This window comes from Phocoena phocoena, chromosome 19 (genome assembly GCF_963924675.1).
Source record: "Phocoena phocoena chromosome 19, mPhoPho1.1, whole genome shotgun sequence".
Lineage (NCBI taxonomy): Eukaryota > Metazoa > Chordata > Mammalia > Artiodactyla > Phocoenidae > Phocoena > Phocoena phocoena.
Window position 1 is genome coordinate 46,160,011 of NC_089237.1, and position 24,531 is coordinate 46,184,541.

Here is a 24,531-nt window from a genome sequence, read left to right on the forward strand (position 1 = left end):
GTAAATCTGATGGTCCAAATACCATCTTCTATAAAACAGAAGAGGTGAACTGAGGGGTCTTTACCCCGTCTCCAACCTAGTTACTCACCCTTGTCTTCTTGTCATACTTCTGAACTCTTCTTGTTCTCAGTCACATGAGAACAGTAAGGACAGACAGCCAACTATTATTCATATAATATCATTTATGCTAAGCCAAGTGCTGTACTTTTTTTTTTTTCATCGAATACTTGGAGATTCTGATATTTGGAGATTTTGGTTTCTGGCTTAGCATCTTGTGGTCAAGTTCCAATACACTTGTCAGCCCTGTAATTACCCAGATCTCTAGAATGAAGAAGGTCCTGCTGGAAGACTAATGTGTCATTCTTGATTGATTCACTATAGGCAAAGACACATTTTGAGTTGCTTAGGCAGAAGGTGCATTTTGATTTGTTTGTCTTAATGTATAGTGCTTATGTTTTATTACAATATAAATATGTTTATCTTGGGGAATGCCCTGGTTGTCCAGTGGTTAGCACTCAGCACTTTCACTGCCAGGGCCCCTGTTTGATCCCTGGTCAGGGAACTAAGATCCCATGAGCCGTGAGGTGCAGCCAAAAAAAAACCCCCCCAAAACCAAAATAAAACCAAAAAAGCAAATAAACATGTTTATCTTACATTCTGTAAAACATTGTTGCATCGATTACTTAATCCTCACAAAGATGTGAATTAGGCCACATAGATGTTATTCTCCCAATTTTACAGATGTAGGAACAGGCTCACACAGGTTCTGTGACTTGCCCCAAATTACACTGGGTGAGCTAATCACAGGTCCAGATTTTCTGATCTGGCCTTACCTGTGTATACCAAATTCTCTTTTTAAACAGGGACACACTTTTTTTTTTTTTTTTTTTGCGGTACGCGGGCCTCTCACTGTTGTGGCCTCTCGCGTTGTGGAGCACAGGCTCCGGACGCGCAGGCCCAGCGGCCATGGCTCACGGGCCCAGCTGCTCCGCGGCATGTGGGATCTTCCCGGACCGGGGCACGAACCCGTGTCCCCTGCATCGGCAGGCAGACTCTCAACCACTGCGCCACCAGGGAAGCCCCAGGGACACACTTTAAAAGCAGATTTGGGAGCCACTTTTTTTCCACTGCAGAACCTGGAAAGTTAACTGGTTCACAAGGGAATCCAAAAAGTGACAGTGACTGTGGCCTCCTTAACCAGCTGGGCCCCTCTCAGCATGAGGAAGAAACTGGAAGAGAGGAACTCCAGGAGGGAAGGAGAGAACTGAGCATTCACTGCACACCTGTGGTCCTGAACACATGGGACCCAATCCCGAAGGGAAGTGAAACAGGAAGAGAAAGTCATCCAGATGAAACCCCAAGGCAGGCCATAGCCTAAAGGGCTTTGGCACAGAAGGTGTCTCTACCAAGCAGCTGAAGGAGCATCCAGAAGTCAACCCCAAATGAAGCCCTGAATGAAAACCCGTAACACAGATGAGAGTTACTGAGTGACTGCAGTGGGGGACTCGAATTTCACTTGGCAGCTGGGAAGTCCTAGCTATTTGCGGGAGATAGTCCTTTGTTAAACTCAGGCAGATTGTTCCTTTAAACGTGCCCCCATTTTCTACAGTATAGCATTTCTGTACCTTTTATTCAGCAAAGCAGCTGAGACTCTTGCTTGAGTTTTTCCTTCTCCAACTCCATTTGGAGTTGTTGCTTTGAATGCGCTCATCCTCAGGGGTTGCATTTCATCAAAGGAGGCTGTGCGTGAGTGCATTCACCTCTCCCTGCTATTTCAGGAGGAACAGATTTTAAGTTACAGGTGATAACAGGTATAAGCAGAACTTTAAAATCTAAGTGTTCAGTCTTGTTTGGGTACTGCTGAATTTGTGTCCCAGCCCTGTCTTACAATTTTAATTTCTGGCTTGTTTCCTAAAAACAATAAAAATGAACTCTTTGGTTCACATTTTCAGTGGATGTGGTTTGCAGAAACCGTAAATTAAAGTAACAGGCGGAACAGAGCATTTTAACAAATAAGGTGAAAATTACTCCTTTTGCCCTTTACATTCTTTTGGTTCACAAACTTGGAAAGAAATCTGTGCTTTAAATAAAGCCCCTTTATACTCAAGGTTTCTGAATGGGCTAAGGAGGAACTAACATTAGCACCAATGCTTTGCCTCTGATGGGTGCCCGTCTGGCATTTGACCGGGGCTGCCAGGCCCGGAAGGTACCTAGTGTGTTCAAGGACACAGAGAAGCGTGATGCTGTGTGCGTGCAGCCGTCCGTGGCGGTGACATCCCTGGAGCCTCTGCTCCTGTTTAGCACCATTGTGGGGAATGGGCTGCGTTGTTTTTATTGCTGAGAGTTCTTAAAGCACCTCTGCTGTAGCCGGGATGCCTTGTTTCCATGGCAACAGCTCTCAGTGGTACCAGGCTAGCCAGTAGTGTCAAAAGAGGGGACATTCCATAAATAGAGGCTACTTACCCGTAGGTGTCTGCCTTTAGTGGATGTCACAGGGCACTTTGTTCAGGGCTCATCAGATGTGGTCGCCCTCAGCAACATTTTTGTGGAGTCCTTTGCTTTCCAAATGATCCTGGCATTCATACTTCTTTCTATCGGTCTCACCTCCTAGTTATTTGTTTCTTACGTATCCCTCACAAGCTCTTTAAAGATGTGTCCCCATCTGCGATCTTTTTCTCTCCGTATCTAGCTTAGTGCATATAGTAGGCACTCACTTTTTGTTGACGGGGCGAACAAAAGATTGAAACTTTTTTCTTCCCCTGGAGAATGGCTCATTTACAACGTGGTTCAAGGGGACCACCCTCCGATCCATGAGCCACTCTTGTGTGTGTGCCTGCAGATGTTGAACTTAACCAGCCTATTTGCAAAGCTCTGAAATGCGGATCGACAACCTTTGGTTCTTAGAGGGACAGTCTCATCTGAAATGTCACACTCTATCTGGGAGATCTGGGAATAATATTAATAATTACCATTTAGTAAACCCCTTCTATGAGCTGCATCCTCCGTCAGGATTCTCTCGACTGCAGAAGACAAAACCCCAGCTCAAACTGGCTTAGGCAAAAGGGGGATTATTTGGAAGCCTCTTGTGTCTTGTTTTGAACAGTCAGTCTGTGAAAGAGTAGTTTCTCTGCTGGGCTTTTCAAACAGCGGAAGGTGGCACTGGAATACAGCTCTGGATCTTTCTGTCTGTGTCTCTCTCCGGGAGTCGGCTTCATTGTCTCTACCTGGAGACCAGCTACTATCTAACCTAATTTCACATCGTGGCGATGCCACCACCAGAGAGAGAGAAACTTTGTTTCCCAATTCGTTCTGGAAAATCACAGAAAAGCTCCAGGTGGCCCAGCTTAGGCCTGGTCTGCCTCTGGGACAGTGACTCAGAACACAGTGAGAGGAAGACTCCCAGGAGGAAGGCAGTACTGAGTAAACAGTACCCAAGGTGTTTACTGCTAAGTCCTGTTTTCCTAACAACAAGTCTCTGGGTTGGGACTATTGTCCCTGTTCTAGAAATGATGAGTCTGCGCCTCCTAGAGGTTAACTGGCTTACCAGAGATCACACAGTGAGTGGCAAGGCCGGCATTCGAATCCCAGTCTGCTGGTTCAAAAAACCCCTGCTTTTTACTAAAACAGTACATTGTTTTTCCAAATAATAGGAAGGGAACCGGCAGACAGATGTAAAGTTGGACCACAGAAATGATAGCAGAATAAGTGGGAAAATATCGTTTTCTTCCCAGTAACCTTGAATATTAGCACCTTATTTTTTTTCAGAGAACAGAATGCCATATTAGTTCTTCTGAAAATGAGCAGCCTCTTCCTCCTTCCTGTAGTGGCAGCAAATGGGATCTCAGTTTTAAATCTCTTAAAGGCTGCCCGTGGACTCACAGGATAAAGGCAATATAATTCTCTCATAGAGCAAACTGCAAAATTAGATGCATCTAAGAGCCAGAGGGGATGTTAATTTCTCAAGGCATTTCCATTGGCTCGGATCCGCTCTATCTACACAGGTGGCTGACACGGTGCTGGGGAGAAAAAAGAGATGAAAGAAGAAGAAAGCAGTGGGGTCTGTGCCAGGTTCCATGCTGCTTATCTTCTGCGCACGTGACCTAGTGTGGCTTTGGTGGCCTGTTCAGAGTCTACTTCAGGAGGCAAGGAAAATTAAGAAGAATGGTTACAGTTAACGCACAAAAATACAGAGATAGCATAATTGGTTCTGCTGAGTCTTCTGGGTCAGCTCAGTGGGTCACCTTGTATCCCATGATTGCAGGATTTGAGTTAGTAAAGAGGACGACCACTGCCTCCTAATAGCACCCTCCCATGCAGGCTGCAGCCACGCTCCAGTGCTCGATTCAGAAACTCTGGTAAGGTGTGGGTTGGAAGCAGACATTTTTGGGTGATTAGTTCTGTTTTTCATCCACATACAGCCTGGAATGGAAAAGTAGCCACATTTTATTTTAAAGAGTGTCTAGGGACAGTGCCAGAACCTTTCTTTCAGCACATTTTCTGATTAGCTAGGTATAAAAGTATTTTAGTGTTACTTAAAAATAAAATCTTAACCTTTTATAGGTCTTATGATCTTTCCAATTACAAAACACTCCTCTTCCTGTGTGATTGATTTTTAGACATTAGATATCAAATATTAGGGTGTGTGTTGAGAATGGACTTGCTGACGGAATGAATGCTTCAGAAGAACCTTTTTGACTCTGGAAAGGGAATTATATTAAATTTCCTCGACTTCAGTGCATTGTTATAACAAGTGAAAGTATTCCAGCCTGAAAAAAAAAAAATCTGGCAGACAGTTTGTCTTTCTTTAAGACTGTGAAATGTAAGATTGTGTGAGTCTTACTTGTTTGCTGAAAGAAAAAAGTGGTACCTTGAGCAGAGACAGCTCTGGTAGGATGCCAGATGGAGAGTAAGAGAAAAATAGGGATAGAAACCCTTTCTCTGAGAAAGGATCGTGGAAACTTCTTCAGCCCTGAGATCTAAGTATAGAACTGGCCGTTTTTGCCTTTCTTAGCTGAATGTCATGTGTCTTAGAGTGTTTGGCCAGAACATGATGGCTACAATCCCATCAGCACATCCTTATACCATGACATGACCAGCAAGATCACAGAATTTCATGCAATCTGTGCCCCAGAAGGTGCGCAGTTGCCGGCAAGGGCCTCTGTAGTGCTTTTCCGTGCCACGAGGCCACATGTTTTAGAAGGTTCCGGGGGGTTAGAATTTACTCACCCCTGGCAGCACCAGGAGCATTAGATTCCACATTAGCCACATAGGTAACAGTTGCAGAAAGTGTGATGCTGTGTTTTTGAACCACTGCTGACAGTTGTGCCTGGAGTTAGGGAAAGCTATGGGTGTCATCCTACCTCATCCAGAACAGTAGCCTCAGCACTGCTCCTCTTCTGAGAAGTGCCCCACGGTGTTTTTGGGTTTTTTTTTTTTTTTGCGGTACGCGGGCCTCTCACTGTTGTGGCCTCTCCCGTTGCGGAGCACAGGCTCCGGACGCGCAGGCTCGGCGGCCATGGCTCACGGGCCCAGCCGCTCCGCGGCATGTGGGATCTTCCCAGACCGGGGCACGAACCCGCGTCCCCTGCATTGGCAGGCGGACTCTCAACCACTGCGCCACCAGGGAAGCCCCCCCACGATGTTTTTAATCTGTTGGCAAATATTTGTCGAGTTCCAGCTGTGCTCCAGCTTTGGTTAGATGCTGTAGTTGAGGTGGTCATATGATTTATCATCAGAGTCACTTTTGGAGTGAGAAGGAGCTAGTGGTGATAATACTGAGACAGTACTTATCAGCTGGGCCTGTCATTCTGGCCACCAGAATGGGCAATTGCCTGAACCATAGGGGATTTAAGAGTGCCATTCATATCCTTGGGCCACACTCTAAAGGATACTTACAACCCCGTTAGAGAGCTGGTACTTAAACAGTAAACAATTCAAGAACATTATAAAAAAGTCCTTCTCTTCCGAAATTGTCCCGTTACCCACCCCCTACCCCCCAATCGATTTCTCCTCTTCTTGTTTACTGTCTTGTCTTCTCACAATAAAAGCTTCTTGAAAAAATAGTCTATACCAGGAGTCAGCAAGCATTTTCTATTAAGGACCAGGTAGTAAGTACTTTAGATTTTATATGCCATCTGGTCTCTGGCAACTACCCATCCCTGCTGTTACGTGGAGCAAGTGGCCACAGACAATTCCTAAATGAACGGGATTGGTGTGATCCAAGCTGTCATTGTTTACAGAAACAGGTGGCACACTGGGCTTGGCCCCGAGGCCATCATTTGCTGGCCCCTGCTCTCACACGCACTGTCTCCACTGGAATCACTCTTGTCAGGGTCATCAGTGACTTCCCTGGTGTCCAGTTTGGTGGTCATCCTCTGTCCTAATCTTACGTGAATTTTCAACAATGTAAGACATAATCACTCTTTTCCTCTTCCTTCCAACACTTTTGTTTGGCTTCTGTGACACCATAGTCCCTGATTTTCTCTCCTGTCACTGGTGGTTTTTCTCTTGCATCTTTCCTCCCTCCCTTTTTTCTTCTAGACTGTTGAACATTGGGGTGTCCAAGGGCTCAGCCCTGGGCCGTCTTCTCTTCTCTTCTTTTCTCTTCTGTCTGTACCCTCTTCCTAGGTGATTTTTAGTCCTACAGACTTAAGTGTCATCTATAAGCTGATGACTTCTGAATTTCAGTTTCTCTCTTCCAAGCTCCAGACTCATATGTCCATCTTGATATCTCCACTTGATATATATGTATGTATCCCTAGGTGCAAACATGCATTTGCCCAGGCTGGTCAAAAGCCCTGGAAATAGACCTAATATCTGTGTAGCTTTCAACACCTATTATGTCATTGAGTCTTCCCAACAACCCCTGAAGTAGGTGGCATCGTCACCACTTTGCAGATGAGGAAACTGACCCCTAGAGAGGTTGCCCTGCTGGTATGTGACAGCAGAGACAGGCCTCAAACTCCTGCCTTCTGGCTGGAAAGTGGAGGGATTTCTCACTGCACCACAACTGTTTTGGGGGTGCTGAATCTGGGAGTGAGGGAGGCAGGATGGTAGGAAGCGGAGAGGAAGCAGCTGCTGAGTGAGGCACCCTCTTGGGAGGGAATGGGTTTGAGAGGGGCTGCTCAGTGAGACCCATTTCCATTCCATCACCCCTTTTGATTGGTTACTACTCTTCGGGTAAAACTTCCCGAGTTACGGATTTTGGTCTCTGATAGCAATGCCAACTGTTGTTCTAAGACCAAACCTTCTGATGATTAAAATACCTCTGTCCAGGCGGCAGAAATGACAAGTATAAAAGCTTCTTTGCTCCCCAGCCTTGGTAGATATAAGTGAAGCGATCCAGCAGAGCAAACCGCCCACTCCCTGCCTGTCCCAGGAGGTGGTGTGAGCCGCTGTTTATTCGACTAGCATCACCTCAGACTTGGCAACAAACTGGTAAAGGAAGCCATAACATAGACACACGCAGAAGCTCGGTATCCTTGTCCCCAGGCGTGAAACCCCTGCAGATCCCAGAGATGAAGAAGGTCAGAAGAGAGCTCTGTCTGGGACTGAGCCACACACAGGGTGAGGAGCTGCAGGGGAAGGAAGGAGTCCCAGCATCAGGAGAAGTGGGCCTCCCGGAAACCTGGGAAAGACAGGGAGATACAATCCCTCCTTTCAACAAGGAAGGAACTTCCTGCAGCAGAAGCAGACTTAAGTTTGCTTTTTGAGCATGTTTTTCAGCCATAAAGAAAACGTGTTAGTTCATAGTCTAGAGGTAGCTCTTCTGCTGGGTTCTACTGAAGGCGGAGGTTCAAATACCTCTGTCAGGGCTTTTGACTTTCTCCCCACGTCGCAGCTTTGCTGTCCTCTTTCCTCTGTCAGGGTGTCCTCAGGGAGGCTGGCTGTTTCCCCCCTGCAGGCACAGATGGCCACACACAGCTCTAGGGCGATGCTGGCCTTGTCATTACATTTACAAAGGGCTCGGGAAGCCATGTTAGGGCAGGCCACTCTTTTTTTTTTAATTATTATTTATTACTTTTTTGATGTGGACCATTTTTAAAGTCTTTACTGAATTTGTTGCACTATTGCTTCTGTTTTATGTTTTTGGTGTTTTGGCCGCGAGGCATGTGGGATCTTAGTGCCCTGACCAGGGATCAAACCCACATCCCCTGCATTGGAAGGCGAAGTCTTAACCACTGGACCGCCAGGGGAGTCCCCAGGCCACTCTTAAATCCAAAATAAAGTGCGTTCAATGAAATGAAGTGGGAGTTCTTTTGGCCGCTGCCTCTTTCACCAGTACGTGTGTTCTTCACGTGTGCGGCTGAGCGCCCTCTCCCCTCCCCTAATACTGCTTCCCAGACTCACGCAATTACCACTGTGGGTTGTAATGCTTTTAATGGGTGGCATCCATCTTTGTTGGTTTTTATTTCAGTGGAAACATTTAGCTCACCGTTAGGTGTAAGTATTCCTTTCTAACTTCATTTCGTTGGTTCCCAAGTGGGGTACTTACAAATGTCTTTAAGGTTTGCCCACGGTTTTGGAGTCCCCATGCACAGCTGTGACTGTTTTTTTTTTTTGATGGCACCATCTTCTGGAACTCTCAAAACCCAAAGCTTCCCCTACCCCCAACTTTGAGCCACCTATGTCTCTCTTCAGGGTTTTGAAGGTTACTGCATACGTGTGCACACACACACACACACACACACACATATACACACACACATATACACACAGATGTGCATGTCTTATTTATTTGTTGTCATCAGTATGTGTAGTAATCACTGATACAGAGGGAAATAGTTTCGTTTTTTTTTTTTTTTTTTTCCCGGTACGCGGGCCTCTCACTGTTGTGGCCTCTCCCGTTGCGGAGCACAGGCTCCGGACGCGCAGGCTCAGCGGCCATGGCTCACGGGCCCAGCCGCTCCGCGGCATGTGGGATCTTCCCGGACCGGGGCACGAACCCGTGTCCCCTGCATCGGCAGGCGGACTCTCAACCACTGCGCCACCAGGGAAGCCCAATAGTTTAGTTTTTAAATTAAAACTGTGTGATGCCACTTGGCAAGAACTCTGAGTGTTCATTTGCCTGCATGCAAATGGCGGGCTCCCTCTGCCTCTGCCGCTTCGGCCGCAGGTCTGGTAAAATTGTCAGTGCAAGTGCAGCGAAGCAAGAGCGCTTTAGGCATTTTCTTCTGAGGCTGCACTTGATCACAGCGTGGGGACCGGTGCTGCCTTGTTTTTCATTTATGCTCTTATTCTAGGCACTTGAAGAGGCCCAGAAAGCGATTCAGCAACTCTTTGGAAAAATCAAAGACATCAAGGACAAAGCAGAAAAATCGGAGCAAATGGTGAGTTCTGGTCTCTTCCGGACCTTTTTGCGCCGGAAGAGGAAGTTGGCTTCTCGTCCAGTCACACTAGTCAATAGACTTGTTCTCCCTCTTCCTGCCAAGCACAGCGCCCACGTCTCCAGTGCTGGCCCTGTATTTGCAGCCCTGTTTTTAAACAGGGAAAGTTCTCTTCTTCTCCTTTCCCCCAAATAGTTTCCTAGTCATTTTGGATTCCTTTCTCTAGCATTTGTTTATATCACGTGTTTCTCAGTTCAGATGTATGACCTGTAACTTGGCATTGCTTGAAAACTGGACCTGGATCTGGGAGGTGGGCCGCATCCTGCCTGTGATACGTGCTGAGGGGCTTGATTAAGCTCTCCCTCTACGCAGTGCTGCCCTCGGGTGATGTGCTCAGGGACCTCCACCGACCGAGAGGCCCACCAGTTTCTTCTCCCCTTAATAAGAATAATAACTACCTCAAAGGGATGTTGTAAGAATTAAACGTATGAAGAGCACAGAGCATAGTACTGGGCTGGGGTTAGTTGCTTAATGAATGAAAGCTATTATTAATGTCATTTTTTCCCGCTACTCGTTTTGGTTATGAAAACTCCTAAACCCTCCCAGACTTCTCTGCCTACATCGTATTATAATCTACTCAAGAATAGATCCGAGGTCACACTCCCACGGACCCTTCAGTTCTCTTCAATGGCCATTTGGCAAGACTGGACAGGCTGTGGAAGGCGGCGGGGGCGGGCCCGGCTTCAGCGGAGCGCATGGGCAGTGGGGTGGGAGAGGAGACAGTTGGATACCATTAGTGAGCAGCATGGTCTCTGACGTCAGACCACCTGCCTTCAGATCCACCCTCTCTCCTTCCTCCCTGGGGGCCTTAAGCAAGTTACTTACCCTCTCTGTACCTCAGTTGCCTCTCTGTGAAGTGGAGGTAATATTTGTGTGTACATCACAGAATTGTGGAGATTCGTGAGCACTTAGGATTCTGATCTGCTAGTCTGGACCACGCTCCCTCTTGAAGCCGAGGGGGGATGCAGTAACAGTCTGAGTAGACCGCTCCTAATGCCGTTAGATGTTTTATTTTAAAGCAGTCTGGGACTTACCTGGCGGTCCAGTCGTTAGGACTCTGCGCTTCCAATGCAGGGGGCGTGGGTTTGATCCCCGGTCGGGGAACTAAGATCCCATAAGCCGTGTGGTGTGGCCAAAAAAAAAAAAAAGCAGTCTGCTTCCCCAGATGGTGCTTTGCTAAAGGGAAGAAGAGGATATTTGTGGAGCTCTTTCACTGTGCCGAGCACTGTGCCCGTTCCTTTATACAAGTGATCTAACTTTGCCCTCACAACAGACCTTACGAACTCGGTTTTACTCTCATTATTATTTTTATGATTGACCATTTTATCAGTGAGGAAACTGAGACTCAGTGAGGCTAAGCCACTTGGTCTAGGACACCGAGTCGGTGAGTGAAAGAGCCGAGATTCAACCCGAGAACTGTCTGACTCCCATGTCTGACTGCCATGTCCTGTTCTATCCTTCTTTGGCTGCCCAGGGGTAACAGTTAAGGTAAATTAACCACCAGCATTCTGTTCTGTGAACCGGTCTCGTGTGACTTTGGCCTGAGCGCCGCTTGTGTGAGCTGCCATTAAGGGCTTTATTTGGGGAATAACAAGAAGTTGGGTTTGTCTAGGGAAGCACAGGGTGTGTGATGGGGAGAGATGGGGAACACTGGGAGTGAAGGGACCAGTGAGCTCTGGTGCAAAGCAGCGAGGGCCTGAAGGAGGAGCAGAAGGGACAGAGTCTTGAGGCAGAGGAAGAATGTCCCGGATTTAATGACTGACTAATGATGCAGGACCTGCAGGAACGAGAAGACTGGTAGATGACGCTGACTTTTAACACAGTAGTTGAAGACCTCTGATGCGAGTGCTGGAGCTAAGGAACCCAGGGAGAAGTACAGGGATTTTTTATTTTGGTGGGAAAGAGAATGATGATTTATTTCAGAGTTGGAAGGGTAATTAGATTATAAGGCCGAACTCCTATATCTAGTTTATTATATCAGTCTTGATTGTCTTTCCCCCCAAACTCAGTTATTTGGTAAAGGTGTGGTAGGTTCTTCACCTCTTCCCCAAACCCCCACGATAGAAATAGAGACATTTTGGTGGCCTGAGGGTCACAGAGAGAGCAGGCTTGATGGGCCAAGTCCCCGTGAAAGAGGCTTTTTCTGCTAGGATCCAGGTCAGCCTTGCGGGTTTGTAGGTGTGGATCTCAGCTGTACAGGTCGTGACCTTTACTTCATAACTCTACCCAGGATGATCAAACTCTAAAAAATCAGGTCATGTGAATTTAACTCACTACCGGCCTTTTTCACTTTTAATGGGAGACCTATGTTTCCAGTAACTAGGATGTTTGTGCCTGGTATCCAGGGCGCTCCCTTCCCTCCGGGTGTCATAGAACCTGGAGAACCTAATTGCTCTTCAGAAAGTTTCTTGTTCAGCATGGACTCAGGCAGTTTAGTGAAAGAGTCCGCCTAGGTGTTAGTAAAGGTGGAGAATTGTTCCCACCTCACTACTGAATGTACTTTTCTAGTGACTGAAATATACTTACGTTCCCAGCTACAGAGTTTCTTTCTCTTGGACCCGCTGGATCAACACTGTTGGAATTTTACTCCCCTGATTGCCATCTGTCTCCCTGAAGACTCTGCTCTTAATGATGTCATGTTAAGCTTACTTTGCGGGGGTTACATTTCAGTCTTCTTGAGATTTGAGGAGAAATCTGGAGACCAGATAATAAACCCTAGATCCACGAATAAAGCCCATCCCAATAGAATTAGCTGACTCATACTGTGCTATCCATTTTGTACCGGACCTAGTAACCCCGGTGCCAGAAGGCATACTTCCCTGACCTTGTTCAGGAGGAGATCGGCCGTCCTTGGCTGCTGGGCACCGGGTGCTCCATACTCAATTACTATGTGGCTCACTCCTCTTTACTTGGGGTGAAGAATAAAGTTCATTTCATTCTCACAACTGAGGATTTTGTAACCCTGGGCAAAGTCCGCTGAAGAAATGCCCGATTAAATGTAAACGGGCTGATTGGAAATTATTTTGAGTATGTATTGGGAGGACACCTGTGTTTTCTCCGAGGGCTAACGCGAGGTATGTTTGTCCCTATTTCATTTGCATTATTTTCTCCAGAGGCCACTTGCAGACCAGTTGACGTCTGTCTTAACCCTCCTCCTTTTTCTCCTGTGGTTTTTCACTGTTTAGGTGAAGGAAATCACCCGCGACATCAAGCAGTTAGATCACGCCAAACGCCACCTGACCACTTCGATCACGACGCTGAACCACCTGCACATGCTGGCGGGCGGCGTTGATTCCCTCGAGTAAGCACGTCAGCGGTCCCTTTCAGGTCCACGGGAAATAAATGTATCATAGAGGAGATGGCACCGTAGGTTTATTTACTTCTCAGCCAGGAGAGTCTCATCATCCTGGCCCACTTCCTGCAAAGCGGTCTCAGATGTTTAGTCACCACTTTGGCTTTGTGCCCTCGGGTGCTCAACGTGTAACAGACACCCGAGACTTTGAGGTGAGGGGCAGGTGAGTCTGAAGGGGCCCAAAAAGCATGTGGAGAATGACTTCAAGAGCACAGGTCGTTTACATGTGGTAGGTCTCTACCACGGAGGCTGACGAGGCAGCGTAAGGCTGTAATCACGCCCCCAGCCTGCGCGTTGGCAAGTTTTCCTGCTTGTGTTGCGCTCAGTTGCACTGTCGTTGAACACGCCTTATGGAAACAGATCCTTGGACCCACTTTTTTCTTTTTTTTCCCACCCACTTGTCCAAAGGCAGAAGCTTTCTGTTTGGCTTTTAGGGGAACTATAGGGAATGGTACATGAGAACACGAGAAACAGTATTAAAAGGAAGAGTTGGTTACTGACCACAACGAAGCAGCCCAAAGGCCTCCTTTCCTAGAAGATTCTGATATTCCTGTTCACTTTTGTGGTCTGTCTCATGAGAATTGCCCCTGTCCCAGCCTCAGTGTAATCTCATGTGTGGATAAAGAAAGAGCACCTCCATAGGAATTTAGGCACAGTATCCAAAGTTGGGGCGAATAGGGGACAGACTCCTTCCTGGTCTCTCCCAGAGATGGCACGGTCTTCAGTGAACCCTGGCCTGTTCTCCTGCGAGCAGTGATCGGAGAGGACAGCAGGCCCATAGGAGACTGGAAGAGCAGTGTCCTTGTCCCTTTCCCCAGGTGCTCAGTGCCTTCCAACAAACCAGCAGACCAGGCGGTGATAGCAACATAACTCCTTGGCTTGAACTGGAGCCTGTCTTTTTAAATGCCTTGTAAAGGAAGTCATAAATTATACGTTTAATTAAAAAACCCAATCCTAATGAAAATTTTAAATCTAATAGTTTGTTCCTTCCTTGCTGTGTGTAACTGTCGATTTTATCAGCATCCTTTTATTTAAGCTTCATTAACCTTAGCAGCAGGGAAACTAAACATACCTAAACATACACAGAGTTGCTTAGCATTGGCTTAAAGTCTACAGATTTGAGTTAGCATGTAAGTGCATATACATGCTCTTTGTCGTGTCCTGAGATATGTTTGGTTTGCTCAAATGCCGTAACCCTCAAATAATAACATCTCGACCCCTGCTCTCTGTCAAAAGCCAACAAATCCATAATACCCAACCCAAATCCCAAATCCCAAATCCCAAATCCATAGTCTTCCCAGATTCCCCTTCCCCCACCCAGGGAGACTCCATCACTCACACATTCTTTTGTACGTCCCAGAGCGCATAACTTGGACTTCTGTTTAGAGCTCCATTCATCCTACTTGGTACTACTTAGATGTGTCCTGTTGCTCTCCCTTACTAACTCATGTTCCCTTAAGGATTTGGACCTGGTCTTATTTTTTTTCTCCCCCAGTGCACAGCACCATACATATTCAGTGCTCAGGAAATGCTTATTAAGTTGAGTTGATGTCTGTTTTAGAGCAGAGAGTAGGTTGGTCCATATCTGTATCTTGTGTCCTTAGTGTTTTTCTGGAGTCCTCAACTTCCTATTTCCTTGCAGAGCCATGACCAGGAGAAGGCAGTATGGAGAAGTTGCTAATCTTCTTCAGGGCGTAATGAATGTTCTGGAGCACTTCCACAAATATATGGGAATTCCACAGATCCGGCAGCTTTCTGAAAGGTAAAGTGTCATTGGAGAAAACGGTCTTCTTTTTTAAGAAAAGGTGGTGCTGGGAAGTGCCTAAGGACTCAGCTCGGGATGTTCACTGTGCAGTCTCACTGTGGGAAGGAGCCTCAGAGGTCACCTGATCTGACTCTGTCTGTCGCAGACGTCTCCTCTATGTCCCCTCGCCACCTCCTTACTATGTCTTCTAACACTACCTGTGTTAGATAGTTGCTGGCCTGGTTCGCTGGAGTGAACCAAGCCCACATTCGTTAGGGAAACTGTTCCAGTTGTCTGCTTCCTTGTAACAAACCAACAAAAGCCAGGACTTAGTGGCTGATGACAATAGTTATTTCGCTCGTGTAACGTGGCCTGGCCCAGCAGGGACAGCTCATCTCTGCTCCGTGCAGCATCAGCTGGGGTGGCTCCACAGGGGACTGTGGGATACGTTGGTTTAATCTCATGGTTGGCGGATTGGTGCTTGCTGTCAGCTGCGAGCTCAGCTGGGTTGTCCTCCCTGGGCTGCTTGGGCTTCCTCATGGTGAGGTGGTGCTGGGGCCCATGAATGAGCATGCCAAGAGAACCAGGTCATAGAAGCCACAGAGAGTCGTTTCTGTAGTCACAAGCCTGTCAGGATTCAAGAGGAAGGGATATAGCCTCCGCCACTCCCAACGGGAGGAGTGTCAAATCCCCATTGGTATAAAGAGCACGTGGGGGACTTCCCTGGTGGCGCAGTGGTTAAGAATCCACCTGCCAATGCAGGGGACATGGGTTCTATCCCTGGTCCGGGAAGATCCCACATGCCGTGGAGCAACTAAGCCCATGTGCCATGACTACTGAGCCTGCGCTCTAGAGCCCCCGAGCCACAACTACTGAAGCCACGTGCTGCAACTACTGAAGCCTGTGTGCCTAGAGCCCGTGTTCCGCAACAAGAGAAGCCACTGCAATGAGAAGCCCGTGCACAGCAACGAAGAGTAGCCTCCGCTCACTGCAACTAGAGAAAACCTGCAGCAACGAAGACCCAATGCAGCCAAAAATAAATTAATTATTTTTTAAAGTATTATTAAATAATAATAAAAAACGAAGAGAACATGGGATGAGAGATCACTGTGGTAGTCTTTGCAAATACAGTCTGCCCTTGAGATTCAGATGTGACAAAATGATGACTTAGCCTCTTTAAATGTGTTCTTTCCTTCCTATTCTGTTGAGTTTCAATCCTAGATTCAGAGCCAGTAGAAAGAAAGGCAGATGTTTAAAGAGAAGGAAGATGAGGATCTGAAGGAAGATAGGGGTGGGAAATTTAATGCCTTTTCTGTTAGAAGTAGCAGCAGGGAAAATACTAAGAGACAGTCAAAATTGATGGATCCCAACCTTTTTTTTTTTGCAACAAAGAGGAAACGAAGGGGCCGGTACTCAGCAGGAGCCATCATTTTCAACTCTGCTTTCTCATGAGGCCTGGTGGCTGCAGGCCTCTTGTTTTCTAAGTTACTTTATTTCTAATTATATAAGTAATACACGTATACATTTTCTTTATTAGAAAAAAGTCAACGTACAGATGAAACTTAAGTCCTCTTTAACTATACCTCACACCCCAGTGCTACCCATAGAAGTAGTTACTATTATCAATTTAATGCTTATCCTCCAGATTTTTTTCTGTGCATTTAAAGAAATCTGTAGTTTTAGATTGTGGGTTTATTTTGCTTTGTTTTGTTTTAAATAAATGATCTCATACTGTATGCTTCATTCTGAAACTTTCTCTTTGTTTTTAGCTTAGCAGTGTATTCTAGAGGTTTTTCCACATCAGTGTATACAAACCTATCTCATTCCTTTTAACAGATGCATAGAATTCTGTAGTATAACATACCACAGATTATTTAAATTTTATTTTATTTATTTATTTTTGGCTGCGTTGGGTCTTCATTGCTGCGCACGGGCTTTTCTCTGGTTGTGGCGAGTGTGGGTTACTCTTGGTTGCAGTGCGCGGGCTTCTCACTGCGGTGGCTTCTCTTGTTGCGGAGCACGGGCTCTAGGCGCGCAGGCTTCAGTAGTTGTGGCACATAGGCTCAGTAGTTGTGGCTCGCGGGCTCTAGAGAGCAGGCTCAGTAGTTGTGGCGCACGGGCTTAGTTGCTCCGTGGCATGTGGGATCTTCCCGGACCAAGGCTTGAACCCGTGTCCCCTGCACTGGCAGGTGGATTCTTAACCACTGCACCACCAGGCAAGTCCCATACCACAGATTATTTAACCATTTTCATATCACTAGACTGTTTACTTCTAATTGGAAAAATATACTCCCTTTTGCACATCTGCAAGTATTTCTCTAGGATAGATTCTGGGTGATAGGTCACGTGCATTTAAAATTTTAATAACTGCTGACCCTTTGCCCTCCGAAGAGGCTTTATTTATTTATAGTACGTGTGAGTACCCATTTCCCCATATCCTCAACAGCATGTGGTATTGTCAGTTTTCCTTTTCATTTATCTGATGGATGAAAAATGGTACCTAGTTCCTTTCATTTTCATATCTCTGTTAACTAGTGAGATTAGTTTCTTTTCACTTGATTATAGGCCATTTGCATTTCCTCTGTGAAATGCCAGTTTATATCCATTGTCTGTTTGTCTACTGAGTTAGTTATCCCTTCCTTATTGATTTGTAGGAGTTCTCTATGTATTCTGGATACTAGTCCTTTGTCAGATCTGACAGATCTTGCCTGCAGAACTATGTAGGTGTGTCACCTGTTTTCAAGGCAGATCTTTGTCCTTTCAGTTTCTTCAATGGTAATTGGTCTATTCATGTTGCCTACTTATTTTTTTTCCTTTTTAAAAATTGTGTTGAAATATACGTTACATAAAATTTACCATTTTAATAATTTTTTCGTGTACAATTTCGTAGCATTAAGTATCAATAAATTCACAGTATCGTACAGCCATTACCACTCTATTTCCGAAACTTTTTTATTACCCCAGACAGAAACTTTGTATGCATTAAATAATAACACTCATTGCCTCCTCTTCCCTGCTTCTGGTAACCTGTGTTCTATTTTCTGTCTATGAATTTGCTTATTCTGGGTACCTCATATACGTGGAATCACATACTATTTGTCCTTTTCTGCCTGGCTTATTTCATTTAGCACGTTTTCAGGTTCATTCGTGTCATATCATTTATCAGAATTTCATTCCTTTTTAAGGCTGGATATTTTATTGTGCATATAGACTATATTTTGTTTGTCCATTCATCTGTTGATGGACACTTGGGTTGCTTCCACCTTGTGGCTGTTGTAGTGTAGACTAAGCAAATCTATCGTCTGGTGCCTATTAAAAATCTGAAGTCCATCTCATTCTTATTCCTTTATAAAATAACCTGTAAAATAATTAATTTTGTTCTGGAAGCATTTGAGATTTGGGGGTGGGAGAATCAGGAATTTTACTAGGACGTGGGTCTCTTTTCATTCATGTTGCTCTGTACTTAATTGTATTCTTTTCTTTTTTAATATTGTATCTTAATTAATTTATTTTTTGCTGTGTTGGGTCCTCGTTTCTGCACACGGGCTTTCTCGAGTTGTGGCGAGCGGGGGCTACTCTTCATCGTGGTGCGCGGGCTTCTCACTGTGGTGGCTTCTCTTGTTGCGGAGCACGGGCTCTAGTACGTGGGCTTCAGTAGTTGTGGCATGCCGGCTCAGTAGTTGTGGCACACAGGCTCAGTAGTTGTGGCTCGCGGGCTCTGGAGCACAGGCTCAGTAGTTGTGATGCATGGGCTTAGTTGCTCCGCGGCATGTGGGATCTTCACGGACCAGGGATCAAACCCGTGTCCCCTGCGTTGGCAGGCGGATTCTTAACCACTGCACCACCAGGGAAGCCCCCTTAATTGTATTCTTAATCTGAAGACTCATGAGTTTCTTAAATTCCAAGAAATTGTTCTCCTTTATTTCTTCGAGTAGTTTTTGTGCTTTGTTCTCTGTGTTCTCTCTTTGTGGAATCCCTAGTACATGAATATTGGAACTTCTAGGTCTGCTGCCTTGTTTCTTAATTTTTTTAAATACCTTGTATCTTTTTGTTGTGTTAAGTTGAGTTCCTCAACTCAACCCTCCTGTTTTAATTTATTCTTCAGTCTTGTCCATCCTGTTATTTCGCCCAGCTGTTGAGTTTTTATCTCAACAGTCCAACTTTAATCTTCAGGGTATCTAGTTGATTCTTTTTTCATGGGCATAGTATCCTCTTAAGTCTCTCAGGGAGTATAAACTATATGTGTTTTAAAGTTCTGAGTCGCCTGTTCCATTTCTCTGTCCTCTGATGTCAGGTCTTCAGTTTGTTGAGTACGATGACTTTCTTTCTTGGTGTTTGCACTCTGCCAATATTTGGTGATTTCTAGCTGATCGCTCAGTCTTGGCTGTGAGATTCTCTGTCATTCTGATCAGAGATGCTCTTTTACTGTCACCTGCTCGTGAGGGCGAGGCGGGATGTGGCGGGATGTGCCGCTCGGCCACGTGTGCCACAGACTGTGCTTCTCAGGTGAGGTGGAGCTGGAGCTGGGGGAACTGCCAGGTGGGATATGCTGGTGGCTTATCTTCTGGGCCCGAGGGCTCCCTGATCTGCCTGGATGTTGTCAGCCCTCTGGTCCCTACTGGGCTTCTCAGACCCACGCCCATTCCTGACCTGAACACTCAAGGCAGGGGTGAGACCTGGGCACTGGCTTCGTGGCTCCTCTTGCAGGACCCCAGAGTATCCCTCCAGCGGTTCCCTGGGGCCCCCCTCCTGCTCTGGTATCCACTCCCCTCGTGTCCTTCATCTTTGAGAAGCCATTTTAGGCAGGGGTTTCCTTCTTCAATCCTCTCCTACCAGAGTTTCTAGTCTACCACTCCTTTCCTTGCCCAGTTCTGGATTCTTATTAAAATCTTTTCATTGGGCTTCCCTGGTGGCTCAGTGGTTGAGAGTCCGCCTGCCGATGTAGGGGACACGGGTTCGTGCCCCGGTCCGGGAAGATCCCACATGCCACGGAGCGGCTGGGCCCGTGAGCCGTGGCCGCTGAGCCTGCGTGTCCGAAGCCTGTGCTCCGCGATGGGAGAGGCCACAGCAGTGAGAGGCCCGCGTACCGCAAAAAAAAAAAAAAAAAAAAAAAAAAATCTCTTCATTATTTCTGAGTTTCTGGGACAGGAAGGGGAGGGGTTGCACTGCGTGCTCAGGGTGCCATCTTAGAGGTGAAATGCCAAGGAACTGTTAAGGAATGTTGGAACAGAGCTTGGCGGAATACTCGGGAAATCACCACCCTTTCCCTTATCCTTCCTAAACCCTTCACACTCAGAGCTGGCTGATCGCCATGTCACACTGGGGATGTGAGGCAACCAGGAGAGCAGACAAACGGGGCTTTGTGAGCTGCAGGAAAGAAGGACGCTTGGATGGAGAAGGCAGACTCACTCTCAGTGGATGAGGGGGAGAGAGGAGAGGCAACATCACCTCCCCTTACCCTCCTGATAATCCAGAGTTGATCTTTTTTCCCCGTTCACTTATTCTTCTCTTCACTCACTAATAGATACTTATCACACACTTTTGTATCCCAGGCCCTGTGCTGGGGGACTGAGGGCACAAAGATAAGAAACACATACTCTCTGCCCTCAAAGCACTCACCGTTTTTGTGAGAGACACTAATAGAAAATTTCAGTATAGGATGGATATAGTATATGTACAGGCACAGCAGGGAATTGATAGGCTGACCCTTCAGGGGTCAAGGATAGGGGTCACGGAAAAATTCAATTTTAATGTGATCTTAAAAGAATGGGTAGGATCTTACCACCAAGACAAGAAGAGAGAGGGGGGAAAAATAGGAGAGAGAGAGAACATCGAGGTACTTGGGGAGACAGTGGAGGGTGAAAGTCTGTCTAGGTAGGCAGGGTCAGATTTTATATGCCTCGCTAAAGAATCCGTTCTTCATCTTGTGGACAATAAAAGATGTTAAGTGGGGAGAGGCATGGTCTCATTTGTATTTTGTAAAACTCTTGTGGGTCATAGGTACAAGAGACTGGAGGTTGGGGCTATGTTCTGGATTAGAAAAGATGAAGACCATACCATGACAGTGACCATGAGGTCAAGGAGTTGTGGGGAAGAGTTGGTTACCCATTGGTTCCATGAGATGGGCATTGCTGAATGGCAGGAATGTGGCAGAACTGAATTTTAGTCGTAAAAAAGCACCATAGGGACAAACAAGAGAATGCACTCTTTTAGGATTCCTTGCCTTTTAACATTTTTTTCAAAGAAGCGGTTTTATAAATTTGAAGTTTTGTGATCACTGCTGTAATAGCACTCCCCTTAGAAATGGAAAAAGATAGCATTCTATCAGTATAGTTTGGTGCTCCAGCCATTCATTATCATGTAGGGTTGCTGCAAACGCAGGAGGATTTACTTTTCTTTTAGTTCATTTCACAACTTCTATTTGCAAAAAAAAAAAAAAAAAAATTGTTGATTAACAGAGAATATATACTATTAAGTAACACGAAAAATAACGGAAGGGAAGGAATCTCTCGTTTCCAGTGTCTGACTACAGTTCTTTTTCAAGAGGCACTAAAAGTTTGAGGAAAGTCCAGACTTCTTATTTTTAGCATCATTTCTGGTGAATATTCCTCCCTTATGTTTACATAGTGACGGTAGAACCATCTGGAAATGATAGAAATAACTTGTTTGTTTGGGGGGAGGGGAGAAGGCAGGAGAGTTACGTCCTGCGCACTGCTTCGGGCTCTCTAACTTAATAGCTTGCTGTCTGTAAACTGTGGGAGTCATACAAAGGGTTGTGTTCTGAAATCTTTGCCTGTACATTTGACATATGGAGTTCATAGGCTTTGATTTGAATATAGCTGTTTCTTCCAACTACCCTTCTGGAAAATGCTTAAACGTTAATGTAGCGTTGAAGGAAAGATTTTTTTTCTTTAATGTCATCTTTACATTTCAGAGCCTCTGGCTTAAGAATATCCATGAAAGCAAATGTGTCTAGTAATTAGTCAGTATTTCCTGAGGAAGAATGGAAGATTCTTGCATTCTCTTGAAACCCATGAAACCGTTGAACTGAAACATATTTTTCAGGGCTATTTCTAACCTCTTATACATGACAGGTACTTGGCAGGTTGAGGGGGTCACATGGCTTAGTGATCAAAGAAACTAAAGTGGAGAATGAAAAGGGCTGGCTAATCAAGTACACTTCAATAAAATTTGAAAAAAAAAAAAGAAAGAAAAGGCCTGGCTAGCTGTGTGACTATGACAGAAAGAACTTAAGTTTCAAAAGAAGGTATAAGGGTTGTACTTGATGATCTCAAAGCATCCCACTGAGTCACTCTAAGATTCTGGGTTGAGATTCTGTCTGTCTGGAGATGGAGTGTCTGACTAATCTGACTGACTAACCATTCTGTCTGGCACTCCGTATGTTGAGAGGTCACTTTATTGTGAATCATTGAGGGTATTTTCTTTAGGACTGTCATTCACAAGGTATTGGAAGCATCAGGGTTATTTTATCCATAAATGTCTAAGTGGTTTTCATAGTTTGCTGTCCCTCTGCTGCCACCCCTTATGAAATCTGACAGCACATTTAGGGAATGGCGCCCTTGAACAACCCTTGGTCACAGGGAGTGGAGGATGCTAGGAGGCGGTTGGTTCACCTTCATTTCCGGGCAGCACAGGGAATCTTTCATCTCCTAAGACTGGTCAGCACTGAGTTGTCACCACCCAACCAGGCCGAGCTTATTTGGATGCCAGGAGGAATTGTTATTTCCCTTCTTCTCTAGTAGTGGTAGATTGATTTTCATAACGATGACTAGGAAGTCTTGGTAGCTGAACTCACACATATGCTCCGCTAACAGAGTCTGTTGCTGCATCTCTTCCCAGTAGGAACTTACTTTTCATCTTTGGAAGAGGAAGGAGTATAAAGGCGTGAGACCGAAGCTGTGTTCTTTTAAGTATGTTGACATCTTTCTAGGATCCCGCTCAGGCAACTGATTGTAAAGACTGCTCTTCACATCTTACCCTGAAAGTACACGCATCATGGTTTGGGTTTATAGGTACCATCGTTATTGTCAGTAAGGGAAATGGTTTCTCTTTCATCTGAGTCACTGGTAGATACTTCAGGAACTATGCTTGGGAAGATATTATTATAATAATTATTATTATTATTCTGCTCCAACATTAATTAAACATCCGACTTCCAGTCATCTGTAAAGATGGATGCCATTGCCAGCTAGCGCTGTAAGACGGGTGTGGTAGAATAGTCAGGATTGGAGCGGATACTGAAAGGCATCTAGTCCAGGCCTCCATCCCCACCCTCTGATTTCACAACCATTCTTAGTCGTGGCCCACATAGGGGAAATGGCTTAATTAGGATTACACGTAGCTCACCAGTGGCACAGCTAAGTCTAGACTTTCTCAAGAGGTGACCTTGGGAATGGACTGAAGAAGAAGGCAAGGAGGTCTGCAAATCACAGCCTCGTACTTCTGTATTTATCATAGGCTTTGGTTGTCTTTTCAGGCACCCAATCTCTTTTCTTTTTTTTAATGGATTTTATTGAAGTATAGTTGATTTACAATGTTGTGTTAATTTTTGCTGTACAGTAAAGTGATTCAGTTATACATGTATATACATTCTTTTTCATATTCTTTTCCATTATGGTTTATCACAGGATACTGAATATAGTTCTGTGTGCTATACAGTAGGACCTTGTTGTTTATCCAGTCTATATATTGGGTTGGCCAAAAAGTTCATAAGATCTTATGGAAAAATGTGGACGAACTTACCCAATATAATAGTTTGCATCTGCTAATCCCGAACTCCCAATCCATCCCTCCCCCACCCTTCCTCCCCCTTGGCAACCATAAGTCTGTGCTCTATGTCTTTGAGTCTGTTTCTGTTTCATAGATAAGTTCATTTGTGTCATTTTGGATTCCACATATACGTGTTAGCATATGGTTTTTGTCTTTCTCCTTCTCACTTACTTCACTTAGTGTGATCATCTCTAGGTCCATCCGTGTTACCTCAGGCACCCCAATTTCAAATCTGGTTAAGAATATGGAGTTAGGGGATGGTGGGCTGGTTAGGGTGACAGAGGCAGAGCCGGGACCATCTTTACCACTGAAGTGCTCAGGGGCCCTGGCGGGGCTGGAGCTCCCCCTCCAGGAATGATCCTGTGGCTTAGGAGGGAACCTGTGCTGTCTGTGCGCTGCCAAGGGGAGAGGAGGAACAGAGGGGCCTGAGGCTCTGGAAGCTCCGTCTTGTGACCTGGCACCAGGGCAGTCTGTCTGCCTGGCCCGTTATGTGGAGTCATAAGACCTTGGAGGCAACGGTTTAACAAAAGCGTGTTCTCTTCTGTCCTGTCAGAGCTCACACTCAAGGAATGTTTCCTGTGGTCCACTGGGCAACTGTAGGTGGATGGCCCTGATTCTGGCTCCTCCGGTGATAGCCTTAACTCTGTCATTTCTAACCCCCTCGGAAGGTGACTAAAGAGGCTGCAAACCCACCTATAAGAGTGGTTTTAAAAGTTTTGGAGATGGTGGAAAAACCCTGGAAAGTATTTGGAATAAGGCATAATTATAACTATGCCATAGAAAAACCAAACTGTTTTGGGTCCTGACTATCCCCTCATTAAAAAAAAAAATCTGAGTACGTCGCCAGGCACTGCCTAGTAGCCAAAGAAATTGTGGTTTTGAGCTGTTCGCTATTTCTAGAAACTTCATAAAGTTAATTCCAAAGTAACAGGGTGGAGACCAAAAAAGGAAGAACGTTATTTTACGGTGCTTTTAGCAAAGATAAAATATTTGCCGCAGGCTCAGGGCCGTCCAGCTCTGAGGATGGCTGGTGGGAGGCATCCAGTTCCTGGGGCTGGTGGAGGACAAGCTCCTCACAGGAGGCTGACCCGTAGCTCCTTTCCCCTCCCAGCTGCTCTCCTTCTTCCTCTTTCCTCTCAGCGGACAAGTATTCCTTGAGCTCCTCGCTTCCATACAAACCACCGTGTTCAGAACCGACTTCCCTGTTCTAACTCATGCTCAGGATAACTCAGTTTTCATCCTCACAGTCTTCTGAGAGA

General features: G+C 45.7%; 1 protein-coding gene across 2 annotated transcripts in view; it reads left to right on the plus strand.

Annotated features, from left to right (window-relative positions):
* Window positions 1-24,531, plus strand: part of VPS53 (VPS53 subunit of GARP complex) — a 122,096-nt gene that overhangs the window by 23,280 nt on the left and 74,285 nt on the right. Inside the window, exons 5-7 of one of the 2 annotated variants that reach the window (XM_065896732.1) lie at window positions 9,243-9,329; window positions 12,572-12,687; window positions 14,381-14,500. In XM_065896732.1, the coding sequence (XP_065752804.1) occupies window positions 9,243-9,329; window positions 12,572-12,687; window positions 14,381-14,500 (323 nt within the window). The remainder of the gene's footprint in view (window positions 1-9,242; window positions 9,330-12,571; window positions 12,688-14,380; window positions 14,501-24,531) is intronic. The other variant, XM_065896733.1, reaches the window with a different exon arrangement.